Genomic DNA, 15,604 nt, shown 5'->3' on the forward strand with positions numbered 1-15,604 from the left:
CCAGGGGCATGGCCGCGGGGATGGCCCGACCTCCGGAGGGCCGGGGCACTGGCAGAAGCGAGCCACCCGGCGGAGCACCGGCACGGAGCATGACCGCGCTCCGCAGGACCCGCGCGCCATCACCGTCCCCGTAAGATGTCGGGGAAAGAGGAGTTGCCAAGTCAACTGACAGTTTTCCTGGACCCTAGGGACTGGGAGGTGCACTGCTCGGCTCCTCCCTGAAGGGCAGGAGCTCGGGGAGAGAAGGTGCACACGGGTTCCAGCCCGGACCAGGCGGCCGCTGGGAAACTGTGCCAGGACGGACGGGACGGGGAAGGCCTGCGCTCTAGCTCGTGAGCAACTTGCCGGCGTCACGCGTGTCCCTGAAGCACACCCCAGACGTCCTGAAAGCCGCCTTCGGTCGGCCCAGCCGCCAGGTGGGCTACCGCGTGTCTCTAGGATGAAAGTCCTTGTTCCACAGACGGCGCGGGGCCGCGCCTCATGGCACGGCTGTCCCTCCTCCTCCTCCCCTACAACCTTCCTTTTCCTAATCGGATGTATCTTCAGACAGTCCCAAACCCGAGATTTTAAAGCCAAACGTGTTTTCGGACCCCAAAAATTAACACCGAAACTCTTCGAGAGTTAAGTCAGAATAAAGCGCGGAGGAAACGTGCACGAATCACCACATCACAGGACGGAAAGGGACGTCGCGTAAGGACAGTCCGTTAATGATCGCAGCCATGGAGCGCGAGCAGTCCCGGCCTGGACGGTCGGGCCTTCACGCGACCGGGCGCCACAGCTGTCAACAGGGATGCCGTGCGTCCCAGGGCCCCAGAGTGCGGCAACAGCGGATGCAGACCAGCCCCGAGGCGCCCCCGTCCCAGGGCCTGGTGCACACGAGAGGCATATGCCGGAAGCCCCGAAGGACAGTCTCCACCACCTCACCTCATCGTGGTGTAGAAATGCCAGCGTGTGGCCCCCTCGCCCTTGGGGCAAACAGAGCCCCTCCACCCACCACCACCAATACGCTGCCCCTACCCCGGGAAGGTCAGCAACGGAAGTGGTTTACGAGGGGGCAGGTTTATAGAAAGAACAGCTCTCAGACTCTGCACCCAAAAGGCCTAGTGCACTACTAGATCTGTGGGGGGAGAGGGGAGCCCGCTGCACCAGCACCCCTACGATCCTGTCCGGGCGGGTCGAGGGAGAAGCACGCACGTGCCCACTCGGCGCTTCAGTCAAGCTGAGGCAGGTTTAGGAGACCCGTCTTGGGAGTGGCCGGCAACAGGGCCCATCCCAGAGAGGTGGAGAGGTCAGGGCGAAGGCCGTCCTGAGTTCAGGACCGCAGACCTCGGCACCCTCCACACGGTTTTCTACGGCAAGGTCTTCCCCATCACCCAAACCACCGTAAAACAAGGCTTCCCCCCACAAGGCTCTCTCTGCTAGTCCTAGCACTAGGAACCCACATGCCAAGTGCAGAAGCTGCGAGTTCTACCACAAAGGCCACACGAGGACGGGTCGGTGCTGGGCACGCGCACACCTGCTGGGCTGGCAGCCAGGGGGCCAGTCCAGCAACTGCCCGCCGGCAGCGGAGGGGCGGGCGCGTGCTCAGCCCTGACCTGCGCGAGAACACCGGCAAGCACAAGGGCAGAGTCCCAGAGCCACCCAGGTCCAAGGCGTCAGAGACCCCGACGCAGTCACAGGGTCCCCCACCGGGTGCCACACGGCTGTATGGAAGTCTGTAGCGCTACTGTTTGTTTTTAAAGACCAAACACTCGTTCTAGAGAACAGGTTCCCTGCGCTGGAAGCCGACCTCTTCAGCAGAAGGGAGCAGACAGCGCAGCTCCCAGGACGCGGTGTCCTGCCCGCAAAGCAGAGTGGGCTGGCACCACGGTTGCAGTTCCTGCCAGGGGCTCTCAGGTTCCCGTGTCCCCAGCCCAGAGAGGTCAGCGGCACTGGGCGCAGCCGGGCTTCCTCCCTGCCCCACTGTGGTTTAGGTGTGGGCGGAATGAACCCGCACTTACACAGACGACTTTAGGCAGAATTCATATTGCTTTATTCTCACTGGAGGAGGAAAACCTTTTCCCCAGTGAGCACGGAAGGCTTGCTGCACACTCATGGTAAAGAGGTCGGGGCTCACAGAGGCCTCACAAGGACTCGCACCTGGCACCCACCAGGTCAGCTCCCGGGATCCCTAGCATGCCTTCCTCGGCCCTGCGACACGCGATAAATAATAGTTTATTTACAGGTTCTGGCAGAGCTCGCGCTCGCGGGGCAGGGAGACAAAACAGTGCATTCTGTCCCCTTACTGAACCGGCCTCCACGGACAAGCCTGTTCGCCCCCAGCGCAGAGAACGCAGGCTGACGAGCCGCGGCCTCCTGCGGCAGACCAGCGCGGACGCCGGCGGCTGGACACGGTGGTGCGCAAGGGCCTCGTCGGGGCGGTGGCAGAAGCCAGAGTCTCCCTCACTGGGCGCGCCGGCGGCAGCAACACTGCTTCAGCAGAGGGCTTTCAGGGGTGTTAGGTGTCGGTGCGGGTACAAACAAGACCGCGTGGGCACACCAAAGCAGGTCCTTTCTGAGCACACGGGCCACGCTGGAGAGCCAACAAGGCGTCCGGCAAGGCGTCCCAAGCACCCTCGCCCCGCTGCCTGCCGTGAGCACACGACTGCGACTTGCTGTTGGTGGGACCAGGAAAGGTCGGGGGGAGGGAGCTCTAACACAGGTGATCAGCCCGGACACAACAGCCATGGGTGTGCATTCAAAATGGAGGGTTTATAAGAAACGTGTATGTACGATTATTCATACAGATCAATAAAAGCCTGAAACACCAGGATTTGTAGTCACCGCACTTATTGCAAAATGAGGTAATTGAGATGTTAACAGTAAAATTGATGCAGTCCAGCCCTCAGGGTCTAACCCTTGCGTCTGGATTCTTCAGGACGGTGTGACCATGTCTATTTGCGGGATAAACTCTGTCTTTTCTATGCCCAGAAAGATGACTTCTGTCCAGCCCTGCCCCGTAGCCCTGAAGGTCCCCCCTGGCGAGGCTGTGGGGCCCCCCGGCCGGGGCTCCTTGCCGGTCTTGGCGGAAGAAGCAACGACGCTCCTCAGAGGTTGGTCTCGTCCCAGGCGGGGTCGTTCATGTTCTTGAGAACTTTCCTCACCAGCTTCTCCAGGTCTTTGCGGGCTCTCTGCTCCTCTTCGAGAGACTTCTTCATCTTTTTGTTATCCTGCAAACGAAGCAGACCACAGGGGACTGAGTGGGCACAGAGGAGGACCTGTCTCCCAGGCGTGGTCCCAGGCTGGAACCTGCCACATTCCCAGACGCTCCTACGAGCAGAACCCGTCACAGAGGGCAGCGCAGCCCGCACTCCGGGGCGAGGGGTCTCCGCGTCACACACGGAAGCACGGCAGACGGTTACAAGAGCGACAGCGAGCATCTTCCCACATCTGCGCAGACCTGACGGCCCTCCTAGAGAAACACGGAGCGGCAGCCGCAGGGCGTGAGCGAAGGGGCAGAGCCTGCCTCACGCACACCGGCCCCACCACCCCGAGGCGCGCAAACACGTACCCACTGTTGACGGTCCCTTCAAACTCGCAGAAGCGTGCGGAAGCCGTGGGGCCGCAGTCGCATCAGCTAGTGTGCGTCAGACCCAGACGGCGCCGCACCCCAACCCCCTGCCTCGCGTGCAGGGGCTCACGACGCACCCCTCGGAGACACACACCGGTGTGCGATGTGCTTTACCCAAAATACGCAAAATATACTTGGTCACTTAGCCAAGGTCACCCGACTTAAGAACAAGAGCCATGGGCTCCGCCAGCAGGTGCTGGGGAATCCCAGCAGGATTTTCAGGTGTTGCTGTTTTTTTTTAAAAAAAGATTTTATTTATTTATGTGGGGCACCTGGGTGGCTCGGTGGGTTAAGCCGCTGCCTTCGGCTCAGGTCATGATCTCAGGGTCCTGGGATCGAGCCCCGCGTCCAGCTCTCCGCTCGGCAGGGAGCCTGCTTCCCTCCCCCTGCCTGCCCCTCCGCCTGCTTGTGGTGTGTGTGTGTGTGTCTCTCTCTCTGTGTCAAATAAATAAATAATCTTTAAAAAAGAAGTTGAATTTATTTATTTATTTGACAGAGAGACAGAGAGAGAGAGCACAAGCAGGCGGAGAGCGGCAGAGAGAAGGAAACAGCTCCCTGCATCTCCCCACAACGCAGGGCTCGACCCCAGGACCCTGAGATCATGACCTGAGCCAACAACAGAGGCTTAACCCACTGAGCCACCCAGGCGCCCCCATTTTTAGAGGTTTTACGTGAGGATGCCAACAGCACAGTACAAAGTCTGAACAGGTCCCTTTAAGAATTCATTTCCTAGTCTGTCCCGCTCACCAGGGACCAAACTGGCCCGGGAGCACAGAGGACGTCCAAGGACACCCTCGGAGTCCCCGCGCACAGGGACAGACAGCCTTGCTTTTCCTGCGGCGCTTTCCTCGGGCCCCGTGACAGAGGAAGGAGCCGGTTTGGACTCACCTGTCTCAACTCCTGGACTTCATCCCTTAGCGCGTAGACCGTGTCAACGAGGCTCCTGAAACAGAGAATGGGACGAACACCTGAACCAGGACAGGAGTGAGGAGGGCGCAGGGTAGGGCGCCCCAGGAGGCACACCCGCTCCCTGCCACTAACCGAGCCGTGCCGCACGCCGGGCCGTAGCCTGGGAAAGCCTAGCACCCAGCCCGCACCTCCGGCGCCCACGTGCCCGCCCTGAAACGCTGGGGGTTGCTTACTTCTCCTCGATCACCGTCTGACCGTTACTCTTGGTTTCTTCAACTATCATTTTCTCCTCCTCTGGAAGCAAAACTTGGGGAGCAGACTCTTTGCGTGAACCTAGGTCATTAGAACAAAAACACAAACAAACGCACAGGTGAGCGCCGTGGCAGAACCGGAAACCTGACTCGACAACACGACTTAAACGTTCTATCAAACCCCGGGGAGCGCGTGTTACAGAACTTGCTAGATACAACACGGAAGGGCAGCTTTTTACCCATTTTCCCCCGCTTCTGCCTAGCGAACTCTGTCCTCCTCACGCCTAAGGCATCTAGACAGAAGGAAGCACTGGCCTTTTGGTGATTTATTAAGCTTCGGTTCCTGAGTCAGGATCATGGAGCTTTTAAATCCTGAAATCTTCCACAGGTAGCAAGGTCCTGACCCCAGCGCCCTGGATGTTTTGGAATAAATACCAAAAAAATTGGGAGGGAACATCCAAATCAATTAAAAGTTGAGGCAGTTTAGGAAGATGGGTCAGGCAGGGGCACGCATGCCGAGTGCGCATCAGTGCGAACAGGAGGCGAAATGTTCAACTCTAGAGCGACCGGGAAAAATGAAGACAGAGACACGTGGTTTAGAAAGACGGATTTATTACTCCTTTCCTGAAAGCCTCCTCTGACAACCCCTGGAACGCACACACGTCTCCCACCAGAAGGCGGTGAGCGGCGGACGACGTCGCAGGGCCGTGTGCGCCATGTCACCGGGGCCCGGTCCCAGGAAGCGAGCGCTGGGGGGGGTACCGGAGAAACTGGGAAACCCACATATCTCACAGATAAGCAAGCAGACTCAAATCTTCCTCTAAGGACACAGAAGAGAAAATGTGAGGTAGTGCTCTCCCGAAAGCTCTCCGGCCCACAGCTTGTACTTTGGAAGAGTGTCCGATGCGAATCTGAGGGGCGACTCCGCCACAGAACAGGAACGCCTACAAGTGGTATTCTGACAGACATTTCCCCGTTAAACACACGCACGTGGGGTGTGAGCTGCTAGCGGGTTACAGACACGCTGGTACGACTCGCCTGCCTCCTGGTTTCCCTCTGGTTTGCCTTCCGCAAAGTTTGCCAAACTCTAACACGGCTGTGCCTCCTCACACCATGCATTCAGGACAATGATTTCCTTAAAGACGGGGTTAAAAGAATAGTTTCAGCAGCATTTTTGTGTCCGCTTACTCTCCTCTGAGCACGATTAACAATGACCATCAAAGCTGGATGGCCACAGGGCTCCATCGTTTCTACGGCAGCACGCCACAGGGAAGAGGGCCGGAGTCTGCTGGCCACGGGGCCTCGGCCTCGACTCCCTGCTGCCATCTGCACATCTCCACGACCTGGTCCGTCCCCGCCACAAAGCGCACCATGGAACGTGACGGCAGGACGTGGACCACCTCCTCCTCTGTCACCCAAACAAGAGAAGATGCAACTCCGGGCAAGCGAGTCCGCTTGTGTCCCATGGCACATCTCTACATTTCCGTCCCCAGGAAGGAAGGGCCCCTGGGCGCGCCAGCAGCTTCAGTACTACGATGAGCCGGAGCACGTGGGGCCCCGTCACAGGCCACAGCAGGCCAGTGCGTGGGGGGTGCGTCTGGGCACGGCTGTTCTGGCACTCACCCGTCACTACCAGGGAGTGGGACGTGTCGCTCTGCTGTGCCCCTAAGGGGCAGCCCCCGCCAAACCCTGTCACAGTCACCCACCGGTGTACAGGAGAATCACTGTTCAGAGGGCAACATCCTTCAAGACACGGCTCCTGAGAGGGACACGTCTTCTAAGACCTCACTATGCTGAGAGTCGGCCTCCTGGGAGATCGCCTGCTCCAGGGGCCACGGCTCTGCACGGGACCGCAGGCACGGCTTCTTCTGAGCCCTTCTGGGGCTTCTGGGCCACCCGGGAAAATAGCGTTGAGGAAGGAAACTGGGATGTGAGACAGATACGGGAAAGAGAGCTCAGCGGTCCCAGCCGAGGTAAGGATTCTGAAGGTCGCTTCCAAGACACCCAACGGTCACCTCTGTTTGCATCAGGAGAGTTAGTTCATGTGCTGTTTTCCCCAGAAAAACAGAAAGGGATTCCTAAAAACTCGAATGTGATGTGTGGAAAAAAACGAATTCAGTGAATTTTCACCGTGAAAAGAGGTCATGGGTCAACTTTAGCCGACTCCTAACTGCCCCGCCACCTGCTCCGTGCGACAGACAGATCGGGCACCCCCACGTCTGCCACCGCCACTGGGAACACGACGTCTCATTAGCTCATCCATGTGACGACGCGACAGGACGAGAAGCTCGCCGGCTTCCGCGCATCTCTCCAGCTGTTTCCACACCTTGTAGCTTCAGCCTGCTGACGGGAGGCGCCCCCAGCGTCAAGCAGCAAGAGAAGCAAGGGACAACTGCATCGTAAGAACACGGGTCAGCGGCTGCCCCGTCCCGCACGAGACGGGGAGCCCGGGGCTCAGAGCAGAACGGAGCTAGCCAACTCTGCAGAGCTGCTCTGAGAACTTAAGAATCACATTTAATATCTTTTACCAGGTAAAATCACAAAGACGGAAGTCTTAAATTCTATTACGTAATGTGACATCAGAGGACTAACAGCCTGTGACAAGTGGTCAGAGGGTCGCATGCTGTGACGGTTATTTTTGGACAGACACTGAGGACACACTAGAATTTATCACATGAACGGAAATTTGAGAATGTTTAGGGAGCATGTATGGACTTAATGGCTCGGCTTGTAAAAGTCACTTAGCAGCCTGCAGAGGAATCCGTATGATGCTAATGATGTTCCTACTTTCACTGGTACATTTTCTAAAAGGACAGAAAACTTAGTTTTTTCAGAAAAGTGAATAAAGGAATGTTCTCCAGCCAGGTTTATAAGTAAGTTGGTTCTTACAGAAAGAGCCAAATGTTACAAAGCAGAATGAACAAGTCACCTTCACGGTCATGTGGGTACTCTGAGGGGCCACAGCACGTCTTCCCTGAAGCACTTAGTTGGGAAAAACAAGAGAACCCGCAAACAATGTTCTGTCACTTTATTTAAAATCCTCTAAGAGGGGCTGAGACACAGAGAAGGGGTTCATGATGGCTCCAGACACTCAAGGCCTGTAATTCCAGGAGATAATGGGGTACAAGCGCTGACAATATACGTCCGTACGAGGACCTCCCGGGGCGGGGGGCACTGCTCCAGGCCCCTGGAGGGAGCGTGGGCCCTCACGGGGAGGCTCGCGTGGGCCGCCCCTGCAGCGGCTCGGACAGCTGCGGACACGAGCGTCTTCCCTCCCACCCCCCGGCGTGCAGACGGTGCCGCACCCCGGCGGCCTCGGCCGTCTCATCTGTGCCGTGTGGGGACTGCCGTCTGGACTTCTTGAAAGCAGCCGTGCGGCACCCGGCTCACCGCCCACCCGAGCCACCATCAGTGGGGGGTTCCCCTGCGCTAACGTCGTGTAAACCGGATGGCACGGTCCTCCTCAAGCCTCAGATGCCGCCGCGGCTGGGGGGACATTTAGCTGTCCCTCCACCACCGGACACGTGGGCTGCGCGCCTCACTGCTTTGGAAACTGCTGAGGCTACGGCCACCTCGGGAAGCCCACAGTGCACATGGGGCACGCTGAAGGTTTTCACCAGGTGTGCAGTAGAAATACCCACTTACTTTAATTCGGCATCTCCTCAAGTCACCTGAGTGCCGAGCCTCGTCTCAGCAACATTCCGCAGTGGTGTGTGTCACGGTTTAACAGGAGTGCCGGACGAGCCCGGAGGCCGGTCTGCACCTCGTGTGACAAGCGCACAAGTGCTGGCTGGATTCGCTGCTCGCAGGCACGGGAGCGAACGCCATGCAACGGTAACGGACGCAGCAGCCCAGCATTTATTTCTCCAGCTGGAGGGCTCCCAAGGATGGGTCTGCAGATGCCCGGGATCCGGCCACGGAGGCCCACGGACAAACACATCAGGGCAGCTGCACCCTGCCCACCCCCCGCCCCGCAGGGGTCGCTCGGAACCACGCAGTGGGAGACGGGAAGGAGTGGGTGGCCTGGGGACCCAGGGTTGTGATCTACAAGCTGGAGACACGCAGAGACCTGTCCCCTACAACGCCTGCACCCCTTGGAGCACCGTGGGACCTAGCGAGCGCCCGTATGGCATGGAGGCCTTGCCTGGGCAGCACAGAGCAGGGCACTAAGCCCAGGGCGCCTCTCCACGGTCAGATGAGACCGCCGCCCGACTGGACACACTGACAGAACACACGGCTCGGTCAACTCCGGGGCACACGCATGGGGGCATGCGCGTGTGTGTACGTGCAGTGCAGTCAGCCTGCGTGGGAAGCCTACACGTGTTTGTCGGCTGTCAACATTCATGGCATAACTCCCGAAATCCTTAAATTCATAATCTTTCTAAAATCTGTACCTAATTATACTCAACTGTGACAACTCTCAGAATGAAGGAAGATATTACAACTTATAGAAACCTAGTAGAATCTCTCCCAAAGGTCATTTGTTACTTATGGTTATCACAGGAGTAACTTTTTCCTTAGGAAAATGGGAGGCATTCTCTTTGGAAACAGCCTGTCTCTGTTCCCCATCTGACCTGCCCCCGCCCGGCGCTGACCAGTCCTTTCACTTCTCAGCCAGCTGGGCACCCACTTGATGAAACAAAGATTAAAACTGACATTAGTCTTAAAAAAATAAACCATTTTTTTGCTTTGTTTTCCATTTATGCACAAAAAAATCAAGAGTGCCTCTTTCTGAAGACAAGCTTCCCAGTGAGCGAAACTTAAAAAGGGGCGGAAAAGAGGAAATAAAAGCACGTCAGGAGTCACCCTGTGCTGTCTACAATGTATTTCATCTACGAACGTGCACATTTCTTGATCAAAGCAGAGAGACAGGGTCCCATGGCCTCGCCTTCATCTGGAAGACATCACCCAGGAGAGGAGCCAAACCCCACGCAGCGCCAAGCTAGGCTACTCCCCCACCCCCCAGGTAACAGATATTAAAAGCCACAGGCTAGCAAATGCAAAATTTATTTCAACTGTACATAACAGATTTTTTTTTTTTTTATAAAACAAACACTTCATTGCCATGTGCAACCACAAACAATATGCATACTGTACAATACAATGCAACGTTCCGGTGTACATCCAACGGGGTCTTCAACGGCGGTCACCCACTGGAAATGGCTTTCCCATTCACAGAGAAAAAGCACAATATAGAGGTTCTTTTTCAAGGTCTTACACCACTATATACATGTTACTGTGTTTTGGCAATTTTATGCAAAACACAATATAGCTTATATACTGTGGCAAGGGTAAATTCAAGGTCAACATCATGTAGCCCCGTGGAAGGCCTGGGCCGGCTGCCGCCCACCTTTGGGTTCAGGGTCCGCACCCGCACACTGTGACACTAACCGCGCATGCGGCCAGCACGGAGCTGCCCCAGGCAGACACCATGTCAACGTGACTGGAGCTCCAGAGAGGGAAGGTCTCCACCCTCTGGGGCCACGTCATCACTGCCCCCCAGGGACCACCTTGAGGCGTGGCACTAACACTTCCAACCAGGTCACCACAGCGACTAGGGATATTCGAAACAAGCCCGACTGAGCAGAAGCCGGCGTGCTGCAGTGCGGCCGTCCCAGAATCAGCACGATCACCGCGCACGTGGCCATGGCCGGCCCTGAAGGACTGGCAGGATGGTGTCACACTGCAGTGGACGGGACACGAGAGGTCTCCAGACCACCACCAAACGACACTGGGTGACACAGTATCGTGGCACTGGGCACACACAGCGCGCAACACGGCCCCCGCGTGTAGGCTGGCAAAGGCAGCTACGCCAAGGCGCCAACGACAGCCTCAAGCAGACAGACAGACGTTCTACTGACGGAGTCCGGAGCAGTGGCTACTGTACATGTACAAGAGAAAACAAGTGCTGCTGAGTTCACAGTATCAACTTCATAGTCTGCCTTCTCCCGAACTTCCACTTACTATTTGGCTGAACACAACTGTAACCCATCCCCACCGTGGGTTAATACTGGTAAGACTGCTGCTCGACTTCCTTATTTACGCTAACGGAGGTAAGAAATGGAATCTGCAGACGGCAGGAGCAGCCCACTAGCTGTCTGAGAACAGAGACCCATGCGGAATTCCTGGCTCTCCTCCTGACCTCACACGGGCAGTACTGAAGGCGGCCGACTCTCCGGGCGACCCGCCACTGCTGGGGTTCCCCGGCGCCCGGCCAACCACGGCGTGACGCAAACAAGCCCACGCCCTGAATACGGGGGTTCGCTGAGGGCTGGGGAGGGGCGAAAATCACAGCCGCCTGGAACTACAGCCACCCTGAGGAGAGGAAAACAGGTTATTCCCAATTTACTATGGCATCTTGTTTTCGGGAGCTGGTCTCGATGAATACTTAAAGCACAGCCTTGACGTTCCGTCCGAACACCAAGTACAGCATGCGTGGGGGAGAGTGATGGCCAGACGCGGATCTGGTGCTACAACTGAATGCAACCGGTCACATTCAGTTCCTTCCGAAGCAGAGATTCGTCAGACAGGCCAGTGAAATCTCCTTACAACAAATCCCAGGCAAGGGGAGAGCCCCCCCCAAATCGGACATTTTCTCGTGAGTGAGTGACACGGCAAGTGAAGTCTTCAATGGACTCAAGTGTCCCCGTGACAATCAGGAACGAGGGTCACAGAGGACGGGTTGCTGTAAATGGAGTTTCACGGCAGCTAGCTGCTGAAAACAAACCACAGGTCCCTCGCAGGCAGCGTGACGGGGGTGCCGGGGCGCAGCCAGGCTGGGAGTGAAGCCAAGCACTCACCTGGCTCTGAACGGGGTTGCACGTACACCTTCAGAGGCTGAGTGCTTCTGTGTTTGGACTGGCTCTTCAGCACAGTGGCACGGGCGTGCTATGGGCCACTTAAGAGCCGTGGCTCCAAATCAGGAGAGCTGGGCGTGACGGTGTGGGGAGGGTCTGAGCTCTGACAGTAACCTGGCCCTCGGAAAACCAACCCATCCCGAGGGGGAAAGGGGGCGCGGGACGGCCTTCTGTGGCACCCTGATGAGCCAGAGCCGGCTCTTCCCTGCTCCCGCCATGGCCCGGGGCCCACACTGGCCATACCCCGCCCCCCAGTTCCGCGTGGTCGTGGCCGCCGAGCACCCCGAGGAGCGCTCAGAGCACAGCTGTCGGAACTGCGCTGCGCCCTCTCAGTGCGCGTCTCCTCCACCTCTCTGCACCACCGGCTCATTGGTGGGTCCGTCACACACGAAATAGGGAGATGCCTACGTAAGGCCAGAGGCCCCTCTGCGGGGCTGCCACTCAGACCGCAAACCTGTATGGTCTCATGTAAAATAGAAAAGTGTTCCCACAGGTGTATCCAAAAAGCAATGAGACAGGGGCTACACTGAGTACAGGAACCCAGACCATTTAGAGCTGGAGAGCCGCTGCCACCCGCGGAGGAAAGGACCCTCGGGCGCGGCCCCGGGAGCGCACCGTGTCCTTCCGCCTCGGCAGCTCGGCCGGTCGAACTGGCAAGTGGGCCTCCACACAGTACAATGGGAAAAATCAGCAACGCTCTCAAAAGTTGTTAAAATATCACATAAAAGACAAGGAACAGCAAGAAAACATCTAAGAAAAGCAGGCTGCGATACAACAAGCATTTGTTAAGACAAGCTCAGAAGTGCATTAGTTCTGGTGAGAGATATATGAGCAACAGCTCTTACGAGATGTAGAACCCATTCTGTAACTATGGGCTGTCCATATACTGTCATAGTCAGAGTCTTCCGAGAGGTCTGAAGGCTCCAGACGGGAAAGGCTACTGCGACGACCCAAGGAGTCTAGACTTGACTGGTCGTCGTCAGCCAACACGTGATTATGCATCAGGTCAGTGCCTTGCCATGCTACGACGGGGAGGGATGGAGTGACAGGCAGAGGGAGGGACGACAGAAGAGCCACAACCAAAAACATGAAAACAAAAGCAAAAGGTGATGGGAAGAGAAGAGAGAAAATATTGTTAAAAACCGGCAACAATGTTCAACTGTCCTTATTTACGGTGGGTTCTAACAGCACAACCCTCAGAGTAAAACTGGATTATTTAAATAGACCTAAGTCACAATACTGTTCCCAAACTGTCCCTCGCATAAGCCCATAGCCACGGACACTTCTACAGACATTCCCCACGTCAATGATTCTATTCCAGTCTACTAACCAGGAGTCTCTTAGGACAGTTTTAAAAGGAGCCATTTATGCGTTTCATTAGAAAATGGTTTCTTATTCTTTAAGTGATACAGCGAAGCAGGAGAGTTCCAGGGGATTTGGGACTGACTTCTTCGGCTCTCCCTCTGCCAGACTGGAACTCCCCAGAAGTCATCTTCACGGTGGGATCTAAACTTACCTTATCAAACTAACACCACGGTAAAAATTTCAGAGTGGAGAACGGGGTACCCAGGGTCCACGTCCCTCGGGGCCCCCCCACAATGCCGCCACAGCCCTGAGCTCGGCCAGGGGGACAGAAAAAGTGGAAGGCCTGTTCAAAGCCCTGATGCAGACCCTTCTACCGGAAGGACAAGAGACACAATGCGCCGAGAGCCACGTGTTAAGAGGAGGGCGACAGAAGACCGTGGGCACAGGACAGGGGGGACAGAGCGCAGCCCGAGAGCAGTCAGCAGGAGCGAGGGGGCCAGCCAGGCAGCTGGGAGGGAGGCGTGCAGGGGCGCAGCGCGACAGACCAGGGCCCAGTGCAGCAGCCACGGGCTGCGTCCTAGTCCTGCTTCTGGTCCCAAGGCATGCCATTCCCAAACCCTAACGAGAACAAGCAGTGGGCCAGTCTGGATCCCTTCTACTAAATCCCTGCAGTCGAATGAAGGTCACTATGTCCCTGAGACAGAAATCGACACCACACGCGTCTGGCTAGTAAGGTCTTCTCGCACCCAAACACACCCTGAACGGAGGTGAATTTTAGGTCAAGTACATCACCCTGTTTTTACGAAGCCACTTAAGACGAAAAGAGCTGCCTCCACTGTAATCCCACACTGCCCTTCCGGCATCGAGGATCTAGCGGCCCTATCCCACCTGGTCCTGGGGCTGTCAGGGTTACAGCCACACAGGACGGGACACATGAGGCCTCAGGATGCTCAGCCACAATATCCACGTGTCGTGCAATGCTCTTCTGACACAGGAGAAATGGAGACACGTGACACAGGTGACAAACAGTGCGCACGCTCTACAAGCCGCCCCTTCCAGGCAGCTGAAGCCGCGAGGCCACGGCACCGTCTCCTAGACAAAAAGATGAAGCGCTGACGGACACAGACACACACAGCTCCGTTACCTGCTCTATTCACCTGAGACGACCAGCTTCAAATTTTACTTCAAATTTTTTTCAGTCGCGAGAATTCTTTAAAATTTCAGATTCAAAACCCAAACACTATGGCCACATTTTATACAGCCCATTAGAAGTTTCTCACCAACTCTACAAAACCAGGATCGAGAGACCGACTGTGTTTACCAATGACAGCCCGGCACGCTGCACGCCCACCTACAGACCGTCCCCCGTCCCCCCACTCTGCTGCACGGCTACTGCGGACAAGCACTCTCCCGAGGCAGGGACGAACCACAGCCTCAATGCCGCGGAATGGGACGTGTGCAACACTGGCCCAGGGAAGGTCTTTAGGTGACCTGCAGACTGCCCCTGGGGTTCCATCCTGCCAGCCCTACCTTTCCAGCTGTTGCCATCTAAAACAAAAGCTAAAGCAGGTGAAAATTCCCTTTCCCCCCTGTCCTTTTTCTCAGAATGAGTCTGACCGAGCCGGGATGCAGAACTGAACCACCACGGCAGAGGAGGTGGGAATGGGGCAGCGATCCGCAGCGTGCCCACAGCGCCCACGGTGCCCACGGCGCCCACAGTGCCCGCGGCACCCACAGCCAGGGTGGAAAGGGAATCTAAGACACACGATCCAACAGAGACCAGCTTCTATGCCAGAGTACATCAACCCAGTTCTCCACCAAGACAGAAACCCCACGAAGCCCACCTAGGAAGGACAGTGCAGGACCCCCTGTGGTGCCCGTGGCCCTGGCTCCTGGGAGAGGGAAAGGCAGCCCTTTCTTCTGGACAGACCCCATGCTCCACTGCGCCTGCACCCCCGGGCTGCCCTCCACCTCGCCACGCTGCGAAGTGGAAGACAAAGAGAGCCCACCCTTGTCCTACCCCAAGAGATGACGATTTCCTCAACCAAGAGCTGTGCGTCAAGGTACAGGAGAGCTCAGTGGTGCTGAAACCCACCAGCTAAATTAGTCGGGTTCTCCTTCCAAAAATGTGTAAATGCATCACATTTACAGAGCGGGGAGCGGGGTGGGAGGCTGCTAAAAGAGCCTTGCTCTAGGTTTGTATTTTTGACAGTTCTAAGAATCTTAAGGGAAAAAAGTCCCACTTTCACACCAAAGTTGACATAGCTTAAAAATAACTGGACCAATCTTGTGTCTTTTAAGCACATCTTCTTCTCTAAGCATAAGCAAGCTCTCTACACTTCGGCAGCACCTCCCACTTGGAGTCTCCCAGCAGGACGTTCTGTAGAAATGCGCTCTCTTACTGGCAGCTCAGCCCCTCCGCAGTGACTGAGGGACGCCAGGCGGGCCAGCCAGGGGACCTGCCCTGAGAGGGGCCTCTAACCCCAGCGAGCCGTTGCAGTTCACAGTCCACGACGCGGAGACTTACTTGAGTTGAGCGTCTGCCGCGTTTTGGCGCTGGTGCAGTAAGCTTCGATGACTTTCAGAATCTGCGCGTCTTCTTCCAAAGCAGCTGTGCCTGTCGAGAGACGACACGCCACAATCAAGCTACAGGTGGGAAGTAGAACAGGTCA

The 15,604-nt window shown here is 56.6% G+C and overlaps 1 protein-coding gene across 9 annotated transcripts in view; it reads right to left on the bottom strand.

The window, feature by feature from the left end:
• Window positions 1-2,009: 2,009 nt before the first annotated feature.
• Window positions 2,010-15,604, bottom strand: part of ARHGEF7 (Rho guanine nucleotide exchange factor 7) — a 123,642-nt gene continuing 110,047 nt past the window's right edge. For 8 of the 9 annotated variants that reach the window (XM_032315201.1, XM_032315203.1, XM_032315197.1 and 5 more), the window contains 5 exons: window positions 15,460-15,549; window positions 12,473-12,649; window positions 4,753-4,852; window positions 4,499-4,553; window positions 2,010-3,209 (listed from right to left, as the gene is read on the bottom strand). In XM_032315201.1, the coding sequence (XP_032171092.1) occupies window positions 3,087-3,209; window positions 4,499-4,553; window positions 4,753-4,852; window positions 12,473-12,649; window positions 15,460-15,549 (545 nt within the window). In that variant the 3' untranslated portion in view covers window positions 2,010-3,086. The remainder of the gene's footprint in view (window positions 3,210-4,498; window positions 4,554-4,752; window positions 4,853-12,472; window positions 12,650-15,459; window positions 15,550-15,604) is intronic. The other variant, XM_032315199.1, reaches the window with a different exon arrangement.

Source organism: Mustela erminea, chromosome 15, assembly GCF_009829155.1.
Source record: "Mustela erminea isolate mMusErm1 chromosome 15, mMusErm1.Pri, whole genome shotgun sequence".
Lineage (NCBI taxonomy): Eukaryota > Metazoa > Chordata > Mammalia > Carnivora > Mustelidae > Mustela > Mustela erminea.